Below are 22,715 nucleotides of genomic sequence, written 5' to 3' on the forward strand. Positions count from 1 at the left end.
TGATGAAGCTTCAAGAGAGTGTTATGGAAAGTTCTAGAAAAGAAAGGAGTTAATAATGCTTATATTGAAGTCATTAGAGATATATATGCATGTGTTATTACATGTGTTCAAACACAAGCTGGTTTAACTAAGTATGTTCCTATTTGTGATGGATTACATCAATGATCATCCTTAAGCTCATATCTTTTTGCTTTAGTCATGGATATTCTCACTAGACATTTGCAAGAGATTATACCCTGGTGTATGCTTTTTGTTAATGATATACTTCTTATTGATAAGACCAAAGAGGGAATTGAAGGTAAACTTGAATTATGGAGGTCAATCTTAGAGTCTAAATGAATTGAATATATTGAGTGTAATTTTAGTGGTAATAGATCTAGTTGAGGGTTTGTAACTTTAGGTGATAAAGTCATTAATATATAAGATGGTGGTTAGACTTGTAATGCTTTATGGTGCAAAATGTTGGCCATTAAAAGAGAAGCATAATATTAAGTGTTGCAGAGATGAAGATCCTCAGGTGGATGAATGGTTTTACTCTTAGAGACAAGATACAAAATAAATATATACGTGAAAAGGTTGGAGTAGCTCCCATGGAATATAAGATTAGAGAGAGTTGTTTTAAATAGTTTGGTCGCATAAAACGACAGCCTTCCAATGACCCAGTTAGGAGAGTAGATATTCTAGATTCGATTTATGTTAAAAAAGGTAGAGGTAGACATAAAAAGACTTGGTTAGAAATATTAGAAATGACCTTTCTTTTTTAGATTTAATTGAGAATTTGACTCTTAATAGAACACAATGGAAAAAAAGGATTCATGTAGCTAACAATGCCGACCCCACGTACTGGGATTAAGGCTTCATGTTGTTGGTGTTGTTGTTATTGTTGTTGTAGGGCTATTTTTTGATGTAATAAGTAAATTAATCCTTGATCAATGATTTAGTTGAAATTTTTCAGGTTGTTTACACATCTAGGTTGTAAGGGTAAAATCTTAAGCTGAGGAGCTTAAGGACTTAAATTAAATAGTGGATTATGAAGGTGCAAAAGTTTTAAAATTTTATTCCCCCATAAGAAATTTCTGGCTCCACCATTGATTGTTAATGTCTATTTTAATTTATCTTATCAAAATTCAAGCACTTTGACTCATCTTGAGCCTTTATAGTACAACTTAATTTAATTATGTTATTTAGACCCTTGCAACACAAAGGATGACTAGTACTACTAGTGTTAACAGATATCAATATACTTATTTAATATTATTTAGTCCAGATTGTGAACTTAATAATAAAAGCTTCTAATAAAGTAACCATTAAATATATTGGTATGAATAGCTCTTATTTATTATGAAGCTATCAAATAATGGAAGCAAGAAAGGGAAGGCATGTAATCGAGTGGAGAAAACTAGGTGCAATCTTACCACAAGGAATCCAAATGCCATGCCAGTTCCAGTGATCAGCAAGTGCGGATAATTTCCCATAATGTCAGAGGGAGACAGGTAACACCTGAATAAAGGTGTGACTCCTATCTTATAACAAAGCCCACAATAACAGATAATTAAAAGAAATTATCTTAAATAGATACGTACCAAATAAGTACACCACCTACCAGCAATATAAATGGAAAGAGCTGAGAATCCAAAACCATATTGTAAGAGGAAAAATTCCAAGTATGAAAACAAAAAGATATTTAATTTTGAACAACCTTACCATTGCTAATGCGAGCAACATGCTTCCTTTTCTAGCCCTAACAACCTTCTGTACATTGCTGACGCTGTAAATAGCATAAAACGGTTTCAAGCATTCATCTCAATTAGTAAAGAAAGAACATCTGAAAAAGCAAAACACAGCTTAAGAATCTTTGTACAAAATAATCCAAAATAAACAATAGTTTTCTGAAAAAAATCATGTCAGGATATTCTTAAACATTAGGATGGGACAATTTTACTGCATGTGTTACAAATTTAAGGCGTCCCATGTTATCTCTCAATACAACTAAACTAATAGACAATACGATTAAATTTAAAGGACATGCAACTAAACTAGTAGAAAATACAACTAAACTATCAGACATTCACAAGTATAATATAACTAAATTGTTTATCTAATAGTTTAATTGTATCTGATTTTTAAATTTAGTTGTATTGCCTAATAATTTAGTTGTATTGAAAAAAGCATGAGAAATTGCAACTAAGAACACATGTAATAAAATTAGCTCATCTTACTATGAAATGTATCAAGATTATTCTAGCAGAACATTCGTTTTTTCAAGTAAAATTTAAATGACAAGCTTCATAAGACACAAAAAGGAGATTAAGCCTAAGTTATAATTCATAATTGTTTTTGTTGCGATATTATAAATGGCATGAGACTGCAGAGGTAAAAACCTAGCAAACCATTTGTGAAATATCTAGGATACAACAACAACAACATCAAGCCTTTGTGAAATATCTAGGATGTCAACAATAAATCTAGCAATGAAGCAGTTTTTGAAGGGGCAACTAATGGAAGCCTATGTGTTCATTCTTGTTGGAAGCATCGCATCTATGAAGGATCAAAAAAATAAAAATTATTTATTTCTCCAGTTGATTTATTTTACTTTTTGATTATATCTTTTGTAATTGAAATATATTGATAATGTCCTTGAGAGAGATGTTTTATATTTCCTAGAATTAGGATACTAGACAAGGTATGGTTTCAGCTTCGCATGCTAGATAACTAGGTTTTTCTTTTTTTCGGTTTGTGGCTTTGTTGGATCTATGCTTATATGTTATAGTCGTCTTAAGTTCCCTTGTGTGAACTCCATAAATCACATCATCTTTAGTTGCATTAGAACACCTCAACTCTTAAACAGCATGCATCAACAACATAACTTTGTAAAGCACCACTATTTAGGATTTAAATGAGCATTACCTAATGAGAAATTAGTTAATACACTTGAACAGATTTTTATATAGCTACAATAGAAGTACTTTAACCATTTTTCATATTAAAAATATAGCACCAGCAAATTTACATATTTGCATAAGCCTTATTTTATTTTTATCAACAAACTCATGCATGTTCAAACCAGCATTGTAACTAGGATAGCCTTTCAATGACACAAAACTTTATATTAACTATAAATCAAGGGATTACTAATAGGTAGATAGATACAAAGAATCTTATTTAAATATGAAACGCCAAAGACAGAAGAAATCCTATTTTGATAAACTATTAGATAAAACTTCTAAGGAAGTGATCTTTTTAGAAAAGCATGATGAACACAATCATAGAGTATATTATATAGGTTGATCTAAAAAGAAATTGAAGTCCATTTAGATTAGAAGATGCAAATCAATAAAACTTTAAGTTCATATGAGATAACTATGAGATTAAGAGAGTTGTGAATGATTTTGAAGTATTTTGGGCAACAATCTTATCAATGGAATATTAAAGACTAGAAGGATGCCACATAATTGAACAAGAATTGAGAATATAATTTATGAGTTGAAGAATGAAGTTATGGAATAAGTAATGGAACACATGCTTACAAAAATCACTTCAATTTCAAAAAATAATTTGATTTCATGTCAAGAGCCACTATGAAGGCAATTATTGTACCAAGGCAATTAATGAAAAAAACAAATACATAAATAAAGATCTTCATATGGTTTTCATTGATCATGATAAGACATTTAATTGAGTACCAAGGCATTGGATTTGATTAGTATTATGAATATATATATATATATATATACCAAAGGCAACCTAAAATTATTAAAGATATGCATAATGAAGTAGTAACTAATATTAAAAGTATATCCAATAATAGGATTATATCAAGATTCAAAATTAATTCCATATTTTGTATTATATAAAGTATAGGTCATATAGATGCTAACAAAGAATATTCCAAATGTGGTACTTTGGAGTATGTTAACTGCAAATTACATTCAATTATGTAAAACTTGTTAAATATGTTAAAGATCAATAGAATAATATTTTTTTTGAAAAAAAGAGACTCAAGAATAGTAAAATAAAAATCAAGCATATCATATGCAGCTTTTGTGGGTGTTAATTGATAATAATTAATCAATATTGTTCGCATATAAGTTTATTAGAAATGAGGATGACAATGTGGAAGTTGGTTATTACATCCACGTCCTATCAAATTGGTATCAGAGCATGTTCCAGGTACCTATGACGGGAAGAAAGGGAGAAATGTCGGAAGGGAAGATCAGACAATTGAAATCTGATTTTGTAAAGATTTCATATTTCAAAAAGCTATTTTCAGCCATCCATGAGAAGATCAACGAGAAATTTGTCACCATGGAGGAGATGATAAAGAAGCTTCTTGAGAGTCAAACCAAACCAACAACATCGGAGGTTAGAGCATCGTTGACCGGACAAAAAAATGGGAGAAACCCTAATATAAGGATAATGAGGGAGAATCAGGATGAGAAAATTTTTGGGGAAGAAGAGGAGATGTCATCATTGGAATCACTTCCAAGGAGGGGAAATGGTGAAGGAATAATATTTTTGATGGAACTGCAGAGTTTGGAAGAAAAAGAAGATGGGAAGAAGATAGAAGCACCAGATATGGTTTAGCCACTCTTACAGGAATATTGAGAAGTGTTCCAACCAATTCATGAGTTTCTTCCTCCGCGGGAACACAAACATGCTATCTTTTGGAAGGACGGAGTCTCACATATCAGTGTTCGTTTGTACCATTCACCCCAACTTCAGGAGGATGAGATGGAGAGATTGACCAAGGAGATGCAGGAGGCAGGAATCACTCGATCTAAGTGACAGTCCATTTTTCATTCTAGTGCTATTAGTCAAGTGCTTCAACAGCAGCTTCCTTCGTTCCACCTTGAGGACAATGTGGCACTTTGGGAGAGGAGTATTGATAGACAGTTCGATTTGATTGAGAGGGAATTAGGAAGTTTCCTAATTAAAAGAGAACTATTTAGGAAGGTTCTTAATCAAAGGGGAATTGTTTACGAAAAATTTTAATTACATTTGGGATGAAATTATTTAGAGCAAGAGAATTAATTTAAATTAAAATCTGAGAGGTATTTATATAAGGAAAGGGGGCTGATTTGGGAGGGAATTATGGGAGCCTATTTAAGGCTAACTATGAGGTGATTTTAGATTATGTTTGGAGTTTGCTGAAAATAGATTGTTCTTATGGTGTTTGGGCTCTAGCCGGCGGCTAGAGATTTGGTAAAGCCGGATCTTCCTCTCCAATTGAAGATCCAATTATATCTTGTATTTTTCTTCTTAGTTTTTTTAATAAAAAAAAGGGTTCTTATGTGTTCTTCCTAAATTTCTTGTGCCGTTCTCTGGTTTTGTTGAAATTACATCCACTTCCTATCATTTTCTTCTTCAAAAGCTATTAGTCCCATCAAAATCTTCATCACAGGAAATCGGTGTTGTCTAAGTCTTCTTCCACCGAACACTTGGTGTAGCTTCATTATATCTTTTACAAGCTACTAGCCCTACAATGTGTTCTACTGTGAGCTCCAACTATAACTTCCTTTTAAATCAAGGTTTTTGAGAACTTGAGTTGGAGCGAAAATTGAGAAGGCTGAGAGGGATGCAGTCTCGTGCAAGAGAGGGGTATCATATGGATTTGAGAGGAGAGAGTTGTACGTTACCTTCTTGAATGGGAGGTTTGCATGTGAAGTTGGGAGTTTGCAAAAGTGACAAATGAAGTGTTATGAGAGAGAGCAGTAATGAGAGAGTAAGTGACATGGAGGAAGCATTGTGTTGGAGATTTGCAAGGACGAAAGAGGTGCGGGTATAGGTACTCAAGTAGGAGGGATATGGGGGATCCAATTGATGGCATCAATAGGATTTAGGGTATTTGTAAGTGCAACGAGTTTAATGAAAAATTTTGTAAATTCTTTTAAAATAATAATAATATACGTTTTAAGTCTCTCTCATAAGTTTTTGGACATTGAATGTGTTGATTTCGCATCGTAACCTCACGCGCAGCTAAATTCTTTAAATTTTTTCTCGTGCAACCCGAACAATATAGGAGTCCATTCCGGGGAACTTTGATACTCTGGATGTATTAACACAATCTGTTTTGTGAAAAATTGATGATTGGATGACTTTGGCTGAGGTTAAGACATTTTGAACCAACTTTCATGAAATGTTGTGTCCGTTGGTCGTCATAGCCGTTATATAAAATTGGGTGGAATGTGGGACACATATGGAGATCAACACCTAAAGCTAATCTGACATAACATTGATGATAATGAATAAAAATTAAGAGTATATATTGGGCATGATCTTAAGATAAAAAAAAAAAAAAAAAAAAATATATTGGGCATGATCTTAAGAAAAAAAAAAAAAAAAAGATTAAAGGTACAAGGCTTTTTTCAAATTCTTGAAAAAATTATGTCATAAAGTATCAAGTATAATTCATAAATGAAAATTGATAAGACAGATCATTCTACTACAATATCAAATTTCACAATATCATTCATTCTCGTATAATAATTAAACTTAAAAAAACTCTCACCCATCCTATATACTAATGCATGGAAATAAGACATTTTATCACATCATCATGAGAATAAATTTAATAAAATGGTGTTACTTTTATAAATACTCATAGTCCACCTATTCCTATGAAGGGCTGAATTTAATGGTGCGTGTGCTTAACAAGAATCCTTTGAATCATTTCTAACAATGAAAGATATGGCCTTACTTTCTTCTAAGTATTATATCCTCGCTTTGTGGATTAGTATATAATAGTTATTTAATTATTTAATTTGTACGTTTAATTTATTGATTCTTTATATATAAATTGGCATATAGAAACACTAGAATTTTGAATTTACTTTGGAGGTTGCCTAGGGTTTGAGATTTTAAAATGGAGCCTTTTGGAGAGCATATAAGAGCATGAAAAGAATGAGATTAGAGAGAGTTATTCAACAATTTTGAGGTAGCTATTATTCGGTCGGAGATCTTTCCCCATTGCCATGATTAAACGTGTATAGAATTGTAGTTTAGCATTCATAAGATCTCTAGGATTTTGAAGATTCAAGTGACATTCAATCATCTGTTAGTGTCTTGGATATGACAATTGTATAACAAATTGTTTGTACATAATATATTTATGCATTTACGGTCCTATTGAACATAGCTTGTATAACTATTAATATTTGAGAAGATCATACATGTATTGAAAGTGTGTCAGTTTTAAGCATGATGAAGATGACAAGAAGTAACCTTGTCAAGATGAGGTATGTTGATTCTCCATGACAATTATTATACATATCTTTTTTTCTATCCATGCAGTAAGTTTTACTTTGGTGGCTGAGCACCACTCTATCGATGGGCATTGGTTGAGGGATCAACTCAATAGATATCTTAAAGACCTCATAGTAACATCAAGTTCCCCCTTGTATCTGTTAGCAAGTAGGGTTCATGCAGATTAAGGTTACAGGGTTATGGGGATGTATGACTTTTATAAGATTGATGTTATGGATGTTATGGATGTTATGTAATAATAGGTGATTCCTTTTGGAAATTAGCAAGCCACCGGATGCAATGATACTGGTCCCCAAAAAATATTTTTAAGGGCATGTTTCGATCATGACAGAAAGAAGAACAAGTCTAAAGAGCACAATTGGGAATGTGTACTATGTACCATACGGAACGAGTACCTGGGCCTGCCACAATTGGGTGTTTTTTTATTTTGGGGGGGGGGGGAGGCATGTTTTTTATTTTATTTTATCCTCTTTCATGCATTGGCTTTGGTTTGCCTATTGTTAGCCTATTGTGTTATATAAGTGTGTACATAAGCGTTCCAAACTGAATTTGTGTTGTTGAGAACAAAGTTCTGTTTAATTCAAATAGTTTTTATTTTTGCTTAATCCCTCTTTATATAACTCTTCCGACTGATCAACTTTACTGAGTTCTAACTACTTTTTGTGTAAAACATATTATTAGCATTAATCGGCATAGCCTTTTGATTATTTCAGATTTTTTATTCATGTCTTTCAAAAAGTCTTACTAGGAAGTCTATAATAACGCAGCTCATTTGCATTAATCGGTCTGCTTTAATTTCCCCTTTGCTCCTCTCTCGTGACTCGAGACTCACGACCTCGAGCAGGGCATTCGTTTTCCCTTTCGCTCCTCTCTCGCCCCCAAATGAAGACCGTCCGTGGCAAATATTTATTTCTTATAAGCTCTAAGGATCATGTTATTTGCATTATAAATTTTGATCTTACAGCTCCTCTTGGCTCTGGCAATGAGACGAAAAACGGAAATATTTTAATGTATTCTAACATTCCATATGAACTATTTTAATTTAGGCTCCCTAAATAAATTTTCTTGCTCCGCCACTGGCTGCCACCATCACTGACTGATTGATTGACCCCTGGCATGACATTCGGAGTAGCTTCTGATTAATCTTTAAACATATGGGTTAATTTATTTATAAATATGTGCATGTTATTATCAATGCACTTGTTCACAGACATAACTCGTGTTTTATTTGATAGATTTATCGTTTCGTCATTCATTCATACATGCTAATTAATGATGGAGATAGACTATATGAAAAGAATTTGGGGTCTTGGCCTTAACCTCAGTGTTGAGAGGGGAATCATTGTTACATCATTTGAAGCTTGAATCCCTCATAACAACAAAAGAACCCTGATAACCAGTTGCATAACTATGTAAATTCATGAAACGACACTTCACTCAATTTCTTCAAATCAATGAGTTACTTTAAAATCCAAGCTGTTGTAACAGGAAACAAAAGCATGAAAGAAAGACACAAACCATGTCAACAGGAATCTCACTTTCTTTGATCTTTTTTTTTTTTATTTTAATTTTAGAGCTTCCAATGTTCTTAGTGACGTGTAGAGAATGACAAAAGTTACTTCAAGACAATTTCAACAAAATTACAAGAATAAAGGAGTGCCAACAAATGCCAAACTCTAGATTCTTTGAGGAAATCCCAATTAAACAATATGCATCAACTACCATGCAAAAATACAATCCCGGTATTTCAATGTTTAACAGGAAAAGCTATTGGTAAAATCCATTGCCGTTGAATTTGTAGTCAGATGAACACAACAGGTCAAATGGCATAAATAAAATTGATAAAGGAGAATATAAGCATATAGCAAGATAAATTTAAAAAAAATCACAAACGATGTGACAACAACACTATACAGATTACTCTGCCAAGTTGCTTGAAAGTATGGTTTAAAATACACTTACTTTGATCCAACAGTCGGAATTACAGCAAAAATGATCATCAAAAACAGCACAACGCCATAGAAAGGAATCTCTGGTCAACAAAATAAAATAATAAATCTCTACTTAACCAAAAAAAACATTATTAAAAATAATAGAAAACCATAAGACGAACACAAAAGGGTGAGCATCATTAAAAAATGAAAGGTGAAATGATATAAAATCTGAAGGAAATTATATTTGATTGACAATATAGTATTCATCCAAAGAAAAACAATAAAAAATTGTAATTCCACTCTAGAAAGATTAAAAACAGTGAACTTTAAGCCAATGTGGATATGAAGTGCAATCTACCCGACCCATTTAGCTCAAGTAATGGACCACTGGGTCAATCTTCTCTCCAGTGCATCTTAATTTGCATTCCTAGTATTCTCCTACTTGGTTTAAGAACTTAGGTTGCATCACGAATAATTAACAAGCACAAAAGTTGGGGGCAATGTCTACAAAGAAGGTAATGTGCCTGGAAGGCAAACATAGAACATTGATGCCAAGACGCATTGACGACCAAATGGAAGCCATCAAGAGGGAATGCAAGATCAACAATGCGGTCTAGGGAGATCAAGATAGCACAACACACGAGGAGGGTCGGGCATGTGCAATCAGAGGACATTGCAAACAAATTTATGAGCAAGAGGCACCCTACAACTTTGGGTGAGCGAGAGTTCCGTAGAGTGTGGGGTCGAGAAAGCTAATGACTAGCGCTCCAGAAAGCGACTACCGGGAGGAACAAAGTTGCGACAAGCACGACACCTACAATGATCAAGAGTAGCCAGCTGCACATATGCAATAGACCGCACTAAGGGAGAGAATCTTGCGGACAAAGTATTTGTATATCACAAAGATTTGACATAGAAAATATTTTATACATTACCTGCTAAAATACTGAGTATTATCTTTGTCCACCTTTTGTAAGATTACCATTTAATAAAACAAAGTTCTAGTAATATGGCATTATCAATCCCAACCTTAAACATACAAACAAACAAATGTTACACTGTAGGGCTGAACATGGAAAAAAATTGAACTAAAAACTCAAAGAAAGATGTTCCGCGAACTTAGTATTTGCACGGCCCATCAATTTTCTGCATTTTGCATTGTCAAGTCTGCATGAAGCTACTAAATAAGGCAATTAATGGCTTAAAAATTATGACTGCACCATGCACGACTCAATTATTTGGTGAGAAGAAATATTGACTTAGGAAAAATCGAGAAGATACTAAAAATGAATATCCTAAGTAACGATGTGCTCCAATTCATGGAAAGTTTAAATGGATGGGAGCAAACAAATCATCAAAATGCAGCTTAAGAAGGCAAACCATGCATAAACAAATGTAGTTAACCAAAGTATTTTAGGCCAAATACTGTCTCATGGCATGACATCATCTGCTATTGCTTTATGGTGGCCATCATGATGGAACTAACGTGCATGAAGTTGAGGTTTGTATGTTCTTCTAGCTATCTTATTTTCTACTGCTAGCGATGCACTTGGGATTAGCAGCAGCACCTCAAGCAGAGGAAAATTTTCAATGCATAATTTCACTGAAACAAAGCATTCATTTGTAATCCTTCCACACTCACGTGATAGCATACACCTTTCAAGTGCTATAACCAGTAGCTAATGCACTACACAGAAGTCGAGGCACATGACAGGCTTGAAATTATAATTTTTGGGTCAAAAAGCATTATATTAAAACACTTGACATCACCATGAAGCCAAATATCCATCTTTGAATTAAATTTAAGGTTTGTACGAGTGCTACAATACTGCATTATGTGACTTACCAGGCAGAAATGGTACCCAGCTCAAAAGGGGGATTGATTTCCTAAAGTCTTGTGCCCACCATTCAGCACCTGCAACCATCAAAGGCAGTTTAGCCAAGTCTCAAACACCTAAGTGGGCAAAAATCTTAAAGACTCTATAGGTATTACTCACCCATAAAAAATGTAAGAAAATGGCATAAATAGATCAGCATAAGACCTTCTGTTGGTCCATTAACCACAGGTAGAATAAGGGTATTGGTAAAAAAGCTGGATTAAAAACAAAAATGGGTCAAGATAAGCACGAAGCAACTCTGAGCAAGAAAATATTGAAGCTGGAAAAATAAACTTTTACAAAATTGATTAGAAAAAGTAAGGCTAAATACATATTACATAGCAACGAAGAATTTTAGATTACTGTACAAATGAAAAGTTTTGTACCTTGTCACCCTATGCACAAATGTAAACTAAAAATAACACATTTTATCACTCTAAGAGTTATAAAAAAAGGACGGTTAAAAATTCTAATAAAAAAAACTAGCAAAAGGCTCAAATCCTTGAGCAGTTTCAGCAAACCAGTACAGTGCAGCAATTACCAAGGTTAATTATCATGGCTCCGACGTTCTGTAAAATCTTAGATGTCAATTGTGTTCGCAGCATTTCCCGCCAGGCAAGACTAAATATGCTAGTCAACATTCAGCCCTATCAAATGAGTAACATCTTGGATATTCTAACCTATTGCATCCCAAACATCCAAATACAACCATATAATGCACACACAACCGGTGACTACAAAGCAAGATTGATCACTGTAAAATTAACTTTAGATCCCTTTGATGGTCTCAACTAGGAGGGATGCATTGAAGCAATTACAGTGATGCCTCCTAACAAACTAAAGTTAGCAAGGAAATGAATAGCAACAACTACAAACATCGATAAAAAATCAATAAGGATACCATCTAACTAAATAAACTCTAATTTGCCATGAGCAGTACCAGACTTTAATCAAATGGTCATAAAACTGCAAAAATAACTTACTGCTCCCATGTCGCACAATAAAATGGGATAGCTGCAATTATCCAGAACCAGAATGTTGTCCTTCCACACATGGAAGTACTTCCAAAAGCTAATGTTTCAAACTGAAAAAGTAAAGAGATTAATATGTGCAATAGCATCAATTTAGAAGCATATATACATTTGGTAGAAGAAAAGATACATACTGCACAAGCAAGAGCGTCACATCCTGCAATTACAAGTACACATCAGGAAAAACACAATATTAAACAGAAAGACAAAAAAAGTAGTAAAGTGAACCACCATGATCGAAAAGTTCCCCTAATGGACTTGAGGAGTTTGTGCGCCTTGCTTGTTTACCATCAACAGCATCAAACGTCTGGACAAAAAAAAGAGAGAATCAGTTTTATGTAACCAATTGGATCATTCCCAAAAACCAAAATGTAAGGAAGGTTAACTAATATCTTTCCCTGCAAATGCATTATTAAAGAAAAAAGAAAAAAAATAATAGAGAACAGTTTCCCCCTTTCGTGCGGGGAGTGGGGGGGTTTAAGATATAGATCAATATTTTCATTAAAATATTTCAGAAGCTTTTAGTATTTCACTAAAACGGAAAAAGACAGTTTTTCCCTTTCATATCAGTTGAAAAACGTTGACCCAAAAAAGCTTGATATGCTTGATTTGGGGAACTGCATGGACGTAAAACCAGAAGAATTCATTACACAATATGTTCAATAAAAGTTCCAATTTCCCATAAATACTCTTTGGTAAGCTAAAAATCTCACAACAAACAAAAAGACATTATACTAACCAGATCAAAACAGAGGAAGATGAAACAGCAGAAAAGAAGATAACAGATCGTAATAAGGATTTGAAATTTAAAAAAGGAGATATTCCAAAAGGCCTAGTTTGTTAAGGGAGGGATTACTTTCAGTAGGCTTAGACAATTCCCAAAGGTTAAATCATGTCAGATTTGGCTGGATTATGGCAAATTTTATTTGGACGGCAGGATGAAAAAATGAAGATCAGCCCTGTTCCCACTTCCCAGTTTAGTAAATTTTGTCTGGACTGCAGCATGACAACACGAAAATCAGCCCTGCGCCTAGTTTAGTATGAGGATGAACAAGGCTTCAGGTTATGAAGGATTGATTATATTAATTTTAATCAAAGTCTGTTCCAATGACTAAATTTGACAGCATTTCTCGCTGGCCATATTCTATTAATTTACCACAAAAGTTTTGCTCACATGCAAAACTGACAAAGTTACTTTCTTGACCAGAATCGTTCTATGAAAATAACTAGGAATGGCCCCATGCACCGAATGCATAAATTTACAAAACAACAAAACAAACGATAACAATTTTATAACAAACCATATGCTATACATAATATAATATACTTAAAAACTCCCATATAAATTATAAGAAAATCCTAATACCACTACCAATAATAAAATTTAGGAAAATTGTAGTCCAAAATAAAGAACCAAAATGGTATTGGTAACTTTTCATGTACTTCTCATACCTATAGCAGTTTAAATAATGATTGGTACATAAATATTGTAGTCTAAAATATCAAATAATTAGGTTTTCAACTATGATGCACAGACATGGACACGGCGACATGGATACGACATGACACAGGACACATTAATAATTAAAAATATAGGGCACGGACACGGGTTGGACACGATATTATAATTTTTATATTTTAAAAATAGCGTATAAAAATTGAATAGATATAATATTAAAAATACTTTAAAAATAATAACTCATTTAACTAGAATTTATGATTAAAATAATTAATATTAATATGTCAAAAATTGGGTGTCGATGTTGTGTATCAAGCATTGAGAGAGGAAACGACAATGTTGTCGAGAGTCGGACATTGATGTTATGCAATAAGTATCGGACATCAATGTCAAGAGATCGTCTATCGTCGATGTTGAAAGGGTGATGATCGTCGATGTTATGATGACTTCGGACAAAAATGAGCTGTCAAGTTGTCGGTATAGAAATTGATAGCATCGAGCATCAATGATATTGAGATGGTTTTGAAATATCAATATTGTAACGACGTCAGACATCAATGTTAAGATGACCGATGACATACGTCATTATTGTGAAATCAAAGTCGCAACCTGCTAAAGAGAAATGAAAATGAGAATATTCGATGAATGGGTATTGAGTGCGGGCGATTGATTTGGTAACATGAATAGGAGATAAAAATTTAGTTTTTATATTTTAAATAAATAAAATTTTTAAATACAAGAAATCATGTTTGAAATTTTTCATAAAGTATTTAAAACACAGATGTCGGACATGCGTGTCCAATTTATATTTAATATGTTTTAATCAGACACATTTTCGATATATCCAGCATGTGTCGAAGGCACATTTTTGGTCACATAAAACAGCGGCCTTGCGATGACCCAATTAGGAGAGTAGAGGTATTAGATTTGACTTATGTAAAGAAAGGTAGGGGTAGACCTAAAAAGACTTGGTTAGAAAATATTAGGAATGACCTTTCTTTATTAGATTTAAACGAGAATTTGACTTTTAATAGGACACAATGGAGAAAAAGGATTCATGTAGCCGACCCCACGTAGTGGGATAAAGGCTTGATGTTGTTGTTGTTGTTGTTGTTGCAGCACGTGTCGAAGGCGCGTCGGGTGCGTTTCGTGTCGGATACATGTCAAACACTGCACATCTCTTTGATGACAAGTGTCAGTGCATCATAGGCCTAAAAATAAGTACCTCGAGTAATGAAATGCTTTAACATGCCTAGACCTAGCATCAAAATCATGCAACCGCTAACTTCTACAACAATATAATGTAAGCATCGGGTAGTTATCAAATAACACCACGCTCTCCCTAAGCAAATGATCATTAGTAACATGATATAACAAAATAAAATAAGACAAATTATATATCAGCCTGAGCAGCATGCACTGAACAACAGCTTTAAGTGCACATAATTTACTTAATCTATCAAAGTAAGGTTAGCTTGTATCAAGGCCTCAAATTTTATTTGGTTAATCACCATTCAGAAAAGTATATCTAAAATATATGTTATTTTCAAGTATATTTTGTTTCATGAGATGCCACTAAGAATAGAAAACTATGCATGCATTCTCATAAATACACAACTCTGCAATATCTTCTAAAATTACTCAAAGGACCGATCAATATGATAAAGCGGCATGGTTATGGTATTCACCAGACATCCTCATATATAAAGTAATAATCAAGCATCCCCAAGAATAAATATTTTAAGGCAAGAAGAAGCATGTCAAGTACAAAAAGTAATTTGCTTACCATAAACATTTATTAAACTTGAACAAACCTGGTATAAGAAAAGGAGCATCCCATGAGCAAAGTGAACCCAACGAGGAGGTGCCGTATCTAAATGTGGAGAATATATCTGCAAGAATAATGATTCTTGTTAAACAACAATAATATGCATAGCCTACATCTCCACTTCACCTACATGAAGGTGGGAAACTCACATAATGAACAAGATAACAGAAGCTAATTTAAAACCTTGTGTATAAAACATCTAGCACAAGGGCAGGACTAGAACTACATTATTAATTAAAATAAGTAACGACTAATATGCAAAAACCAGTGCATCCGAAATACAGCAAGAATAACAGAACAACTTTCAATGCAAAAGAAGTATAAACCTGCTCCAATAACATAAGCTCCAATAGAAACCAAGCAGCATGCACCACAAAATATTGTGTAAACGGGAAAGAATTAACGAAAATCGTGTAGGTGCCAGTTTTACTAAAGCAAAAATGGAAGGAATCTATTACGGACCAGCTGGAGGAGTAAAAAGAAGGATATTCACAGGTTGGAGACAAGTTTTCCTAGAAGAAATTTGAGGAAAAGCTGTCACCATTAACTAGGAGATCTTAACTGTTTACACTTGAAATTGGAATTTTATTTTCTTTAGAAGTTTATGAGCAGATTAAGTATGAAGGATATCAGGTAACCTATCAATATGGGCACTGCTGTTTATTAAATAAGATTTATGGAATTGTGTTTTCCCTTCATCAAACTCTCATGGTATCAGAGCAGGGGGGCGGAAACTACGACCTATTGGAGTCAACAAGGGTTTTGTACTGCAGTAACAGCCCATTTTTTATCTACCAAATGGCGTGTGGACAGTGGAATCAAGAGTGGCCATGATCATCAACAACACTTTTGCTCCTCTATAAGTACTACTAACTACTAAGAATGCCTTAGCAAATATGTCCATCATAACAGTTGCACTTACATAGCCAAGAAGTGCTGACAAGAGTACAAACACAAAACCTGTAAGTGTGATCTGCAAAAAAATTATGATACCATATATTGGTCAATAAAAAATGTAGCAAAAAAAATACTTGGAACAGCAAAATGATAAGCAGAATGAGTTGTTCTTACCATGTTTGGTCTGGAGCCCATATGCGCAGCAAAACCAAAAGCACAAAAAGGTAAATCAGATACTTGTAATATATGAGGCAAATGTTTAAAAATAAAACAAGAAAATAATAATAGTGTATTTTCCATCACATTAAACGATAAATAACATAATACATTAAACGATAAATAACATAATACATATCCCTTGAGGAGCTACAAATTTTGAAATTAAACAAAACTGAGATTATCATAAAATGCATTATGCATATGACATTCACAATGTACTATTAAGATGTTGGCTCAACGATTAGTTAGGATGATAAAAAAAAAGTTTGTTTAGGATAAAAATAGATTATCTATTTAATTGCATGAATAAAATCAGATTTGAATATTAGCCACAAGTTTATTATTTTGGATAAGTCTAAGTAAAATTTTAAACATGGCTTATTCTTGAAATCAACTCCTTTAAAACTCCTATAAAAATATATTGATGATGAGGCTAGCATATCTATGGGTTTATATGACTTTGGCCACGAGGCATGCTTGCAGGTTGTTCTGACAAAATTGGCTGGGATAGGAAAACAAAATAGGGAGTTATAAATTCAATAAAGAAGAGGGATAGAGAGAGAGTGAGACAGAGATTGAGAGATTTAGCCAATCTTTTGCATCCATTCCGTAATGCAAGAGGGTATACTATAGACAAACTATTAACTGGTTAGTTTCTAGTATTAGTTAAATCCTATTTATTCATTATCTCTTTTGAGTTATTCAATGTTTTGTTGGCTTGAGAGATTTTAGGATTCACTTTTCTATAGAGATTGGGCGTACTTGGTTTGAGGATAGTGCTTTATTATGGTCCTTTTGATCTATACATGTGTGGCTTTCCTATCATAATAGAATTCTCTCTCTACTCATGTGTATGTAGGCTTATTTTAGCCAAATCGCATACACTTAGGTGTCTTCATGTCTATTACTCCATGTTTTCATCATATTCGCCCATGATAGGCGCTTCTAAGTAAAGTTTAGGTGTTTTTCCAAACACTTGAAAACAATAAAAATTGATATTAAAACCAAATGGAATAATACATAAATCATAATCTTCTCGATAAACAATATCCAATGCTGGCATATAGGGTTTTTTTAACATATAGATTTTTTTTCAGCCATTGTACATCAATCAACATATAGGATTTATCCATAAACCTGACTAGTGCAGGACTACGAGAATGAAAAATGGAAAAAGCAATGGCGAGGTTTTTATAGGATTTTTTTAATATTTCCAACAGCATTCCAAGTCATCTCAGCAAAACGTTATTCATGTTTCAGATGTGCAAAGTTTCAACTTGAGTTAAATGGTCTAAATACACATCAATTCAAAAATAAACTAACTTACAATCCTAAGAAAGAAGAATTCATAAATCAATGTAGTTGTTGCGGCTCATGCACTGTAGTTCAGAACTCTGAAGCTTAAATGGCTTGGCTGCAGTAGAACTCACCTATAAGAGTCCAAGTGGCATCTAAGTCCCGTTATTCACTAACTTCCAAGTGTTTGAAGATCAAGGTCAGAGTCTTCATACACTGCAGCTACCAAAGAACTCTTCCGCGCCAATAGATATTGTTTTTTTTATTAAGTTTCAGTAATTTGGTATTCACCACTACTCTTTTAGATATTATTTCAAATTTGAAGACGCGTACAAGAAAGAATGAGAAGACTACTATAATTAGTCTGTACATCTACTTTAAAGTATGTGTATATGTGCCGTTATAGTCAATATATAGAGCTTAGGGAAAAAAAAACAGAAATAGCACTTACACAGGGGAATTTCTATGTACATGGAAGACCAAGAGAAACAAACATTTTTCTAATAAAAAAAAATCATTAAGCACAGAGCACTTACGGGACCCAAAGAGGAAATATATTGACAAATCGACTCCAAAAGGGTTGCAAGATATACTTCGCAACAAGTGAATTGTCCACGCCGCTATACTTATACTTGTGTAGTGCCGCGATCCCATGGTGCCCGATGTAGCCCATCTCTTGAAAAAAAAAAATCAAAGTTTGCCTTCCAGATCAGTAACTCCATCAGATTGCTACATATCTCAAACCAAAAAAAAAACTATTGTTTCTAGTCATAATCTTCAGAGAGGAAGATAGAAGTGAAATCATGTGCGTGGGCAGATACAGGGACCGTCGAGGATCACACGATCCATAACGGAAACAGATCCTAAAACGAAAGAAAAAGGGAAGGCAGTGAAGTTTCGCACCTGGGGCTCGGAGCAGCGCGCTTGAAAATAATTAGTCCCTCTTCCTCGGAAATTTATTGATAGGAGAAGGCGCGAGCAAACTAGCTTTGCATATTCCAAGGTTTTTTCTCTCCCCTCTCGCTCGGTCTCTCTCTCTCGGCAGTAGTGAAGAATCTTGGCCGAGTGGAGGACAAAATTAGGGCCTGTTTGGATGCAGGATTTATACCAGATTAGGCAATATTTGAGCGAAATCCTGCCAAACGCCTAAAAAATACACAGTTAAATCTCACGGTAAGTCTAATCTCTACTTCACGTAATTTTCGCCATTTTTGCCCTAAATACCGGATTTCGTAAATCAGACTTTATTTGCGAATTTCCTAAATCCGACCAAAGAAGCGCACGAAAGGGGAGAAATGTCATTACCTTTGCGGAGAGCTCCCGGCGCGTCTTCCGATCCGACAGGAACAACGTCAGAGGGAAGGAAGTTTCGATTCTTTCAGTACTCTACTTCACGCGAAGCAGAAGAGGAAATACAAACCCTAGACAGGAAATGGCAAGCGAGTTCGAAGATCTACCCCACGCAGGGAAGCGGAAGCTCTACCCTCAACCTCACGCGAACGGCAACGAAGAAACCGAAGAGGATCTAACACTTCTTAAGATTTAAGCTTCGTTTAGTGAGGTTTTGGTACTCTTAAAGCAGCTTTTAGTGTTAAAGTAGATTTAAGTACTAAAAATCTTAAAGAATCAGTAAAAAAGACATTTCAAACGAAGCCTAACCTCTTAATATTTATTAAATCCTGATTTAGGGGCTGTCTAATTTGATTATAAAGTGAATAAAATATAAAATAAATATAGCGTAAAGTAAATACTTTGAATCTACAAGAAAATTATTTTGAGTCGCATTTTCTCGAGCCGAATATCCCGTATTACTATTCCATCACCAACCCATTTTTGATAGGACAGGAAAGAAACGTTGTTAAAGGAAGTTGCTGCGAAGGTGAACAGAAACGATGGAACCGAAAAATGGATTCCTCATGCCAAGCAATGAAGTCAAATGACAACGAAGAAATAGATAAGATGAAAGTAAACCCTAAATGCCTCTGAAGATGTCGTGCCTTCCGATCTGATTAGAAGAAACGTTATCAAAGATATACCGAATAGGAATGAAGGAGCCGAAGAGGCTACTAGTGCATAACCCTACCTCATGCCAAGTAGGAGAAAGAAACAAAGATGTGTTCGATAATAGTTCTATCGCAAGAGAAATAAACGAAGATGTCTTCACGCAGGCTAATCTTTCGTGCTTGTGAATACCTTTTTCACTCAATTTTGAGCATGTTTATTTTACGCGGGAAATGAAGTAAAGCAGGGAGTTCAAAATACAATAGGAATTTACCATCCAACCAAAAAAAAAAAAAAAAGTTAAAAAGCAAAACATTACTATACTTTGTATTTATATTTCCTCCAACTAAACAACCCCTTAAATAATTATAAAATCCTACTTAAATTAAATTCTAACAACATCCAATCAAAATTTAATAAATCCGAATTTAAAGCATTATAATATCCTACTTAAATTAAATCCTACACGCATCCAAACAGGTCCTTAGTATTGAAGTGAAAAATAAAATGGGATTTAAATATACACCAAAAAGTTTTTATGATTTTTTATTTAATAATTAAAATTTTATATATGTTTATATAATAATTAAAAGTTTACATTATATCAAAAATATTTTTAATATTAAGTTATTTACAACAAAATACATTCTTTCATGTATATTAATATATAAATAAATATAAGCATTTAGATATTAAATATATAAATTCATAATAATTTTTTTATGGGTATGTAAATCATAAAAAAAATAAAATAATCTAATATAAATGACATCAAATTTGAATGATACTTCATTTTGGAAATATGCATGCAATACTGCTGTTAGGGTGAAATCTTCCTTCCAATTCAGGATTACCCAAACTGCCCCTATATCGTTTTTCTAGGATCATTGGTGCTATGGAGATGGCTTACCAGACAGTGCTTCAAGTTTTATTAATGCTCTTGTCCGATATTTCATCCCCTCTGGTGTTGTTACTAATATTTAGGCTTCGTTTGGGACGATTTTTTTATTTCTTTCAAAAATGGAGTTTTAGTACAAAATTAAAAAAATTTGTACTAAAACTCCGTTTTAGAAAGCAATAAAAAAGCTGTCCCAAACGAAGCCTTAGACTTCTTTTGGGACGATTTTCTTATTACTTCTTAAAGCGACTTTCTAGAATAAAAATTAAAATTTTTGTACTAAAAAGCTACTTTAAGAAGCAGTAAGAAAGATGTTTCAAACGAACCTTTATTATATCCCTATTCAGGGATCCAATGTTAATTGTCTAAGGTGAGGAAATAATTATGAGGGCTCTTTTAAAATGTGTGTTTTGGAATTTTATAGGGACTATGTCCCGTGCACTTGGGAAAATCTTATTTGGCACAGACATTGTGCTATGCGTTTTTCTGTATATGCCTGGATGGCCCTTGTTGGCGGATTGAAAACTGCTGATGTGTTGCACAAGCGAAGAATACATGTTGATTTTGAACAGCTTCTTATGTTACACTGATTGTGAGAGCACCCCATATCTACTTTTTGAATGCAATTACTCCTACTCGATTATCGCTACATTAATCCCAAGATTTGGTGCTTTGTTGTTGAGACCTAGCGTAGCCCACCTCCTTGATTGATTTAACAATTCATCGAGCACATCCATACATGCAAAAAGGCTATATTTTCTTATTACATATGCATGTTGCTCGATTTACTATATATGAAAGGAAAGAAACGATAAGCGTTTTGGAGCTAATGTGAATTGCATCTCCTCACTCACTCTCAAGATTAAGAATGTTGTATTTGCTAAAGTATGTAATTGGAAAAATAGAGATGAAATGTTGGGCCTGCTTTAACTGTTGCCTTCTACTATGTCGTTGTCTTCGTACTATGCCTAAGGGGTTTATTTTTTGGTGTAGCCAGCGACGATAATGTTCACCCCCTCTTTGGCTCTCCCTTGGACGGCCCTCGGGCAACCAGGGATTCTTAACTCTTGATCTCTATATGTGAATTGGATAATATTTGACTGAGTTCTGGCTTGCTGGGGGCTCCTCCATGCTCGTATAATTTTTTTTGTTTTGATTTTTCATTATTTTTTAGTTTGTTTTTGTCCTACTTCATGTTTAGAAGTTTTTGGTAGTTTTTTTTAGCTCTGATTGAGCTAGGTCTTTTTTTGGTGGAGCTCCTAGGTTTATTCTTGTCATCTTTTTCTTTTAATATACGGGCTTTGCCCAAATTCAACCTCCTCAACCTCCCACCACGCAAAAAACAAAAAAAAACTAGCCTCCTAATATTTATAAAATCCTAATTTAGGGGCTGTTTGATTTCAACTATATAGTGAGTTAAATATAAAGTAAATACTTTGGATCTAAAGGAAAATTGCTTCTAGCCGCATCTTCTAGAGCCGAATGTCTCGTATTACTATTGCATCACGAGCCCACGATCTAATCAAAATGGCGTGACTTTTGATTAGACAGGAAAGGAACGTTGTCAAAGGAAGTTGAAGCGAAGTCGAACATAAATGATGGAGCCAAAAAATCAACTCCTCACGTCAAGCAATGAAATCGAATGACAACGAATAAATAGAGAAGATGAAAAGCAAACCCTGAATGCCTTTGAAGGTGCCTTCCGATCAGACAAGAAGGAAACATCGCCGGAGTGATGTCAAATAGCAACGAAGGAGCCGAAGAGGCTACTAGTGCATATGTGACGCCCCAGGCATCCATAGTGAAAGGATTCGTCTGACATTCTGATCGAACTCCATTCCAGTTGCCTTGCTCGGACCTGAAATTGTCAACCACATATAATGAGCTTAAATAGCCCAGCAGGTCACCAAAGCCTACAACTGAAATCAAAGCACGGCGATGCTATCAATATGCATGTCAATCTATCAATCTGAATCAGTCAATGGTCAATGAGTCTATGCAATACGGAAATC

General features: G+C 34.1%; 1 protein-coding gene across 2 annotated transcripts; it reads right to left on the reverse strand.

Moving 5' to 3' along the window:
- Positions 1-1,292: 1,292 nt before the first annotated feature.
- On the reverse strand, positions 1,293-19,371 carry LOC110114629 (choline/ethanolaminephosphotransferase 1-like). 2 transcript variants are annotated; one of them, XM_020847562.2, is made up of 15 exons: positions 19,110-19,371; positions 18,708-18,889; positions 18,341-18,479; positions 16,464-16,473; positions 16,315-16,365; positions 15,379-15,456; positions 12,337-12,412; positions 12,240-12,262; positions 12,058-12,158; positions 11,195-11,289; positions 11,044-11,112; positions 9,226-9,295; positions 1,705-1,768; positions 1,584-1,624; positions 1,293-1,500 (listed from the first exon to the last, which is right to left on the reverse strand). In XM_020847562.2, the coding sequence occupies exons 3-15, from the start codon at positions 18,475-18,477 to the stop codon at positions 1,308-1,310; spliced, it is 1,008 nt and encodes a 335-aa protein (XP_020703221.1). In that variant the 5' UTR covers positions 18,478-18,479; positions 18,708-18,889; positions 19,110-19,371; the 3' UTR covers positions 1,293-1,307. The 2 variants fall into 2 exon arrangements, with proteins under 2 accessions (XP_020703221.1, XP_028548250.1); XM_028692417.1 differs by having other exon boundaries at positions 18,708-18,950.
- Between the last annotated feature and the right edge of the window lie 3,344 nt (positions 19,372-22,715).

Source organism: Dendrobium catenatum, unplaced genomic scaffold (assembly GCF_001605985.2).
Source record: "Dendrobium catenatum unplaced genomic scaffold, ASM160598v2 original_scaffold_197033, whole genome shotgun sequence".
Lineage (NCBI taxonomy): Eukaryota > Viridiplantae > Streptophyta > Magnoliopsida > Asparagales > Orchidaceae > Dendrobium > Dendrobium catenatum.

Coding starts and splice junctions, on each gene's coding strand:
- LOC110114629 (XM_020847562.2), bottom strand. CDS start 18,477: ATGGGCTACATCGGGCACCATGGGATCGCGGCACTACACAAGTATAAG. Junction 1,769..9,225: donor ATTCCGACTGTTGGATCAAA/GTAAGTGTATTT, acceptor TGCTATTTACAG/CGTCAGCAATGTACAGAAGG. Junction 1,625..1,704: donor TGTTGCTCGCATTAGCAATG/GTAAGGTTGTTC, acceptor TTGGATTCTCAG/CTCTTTCCATTTATATTGCT.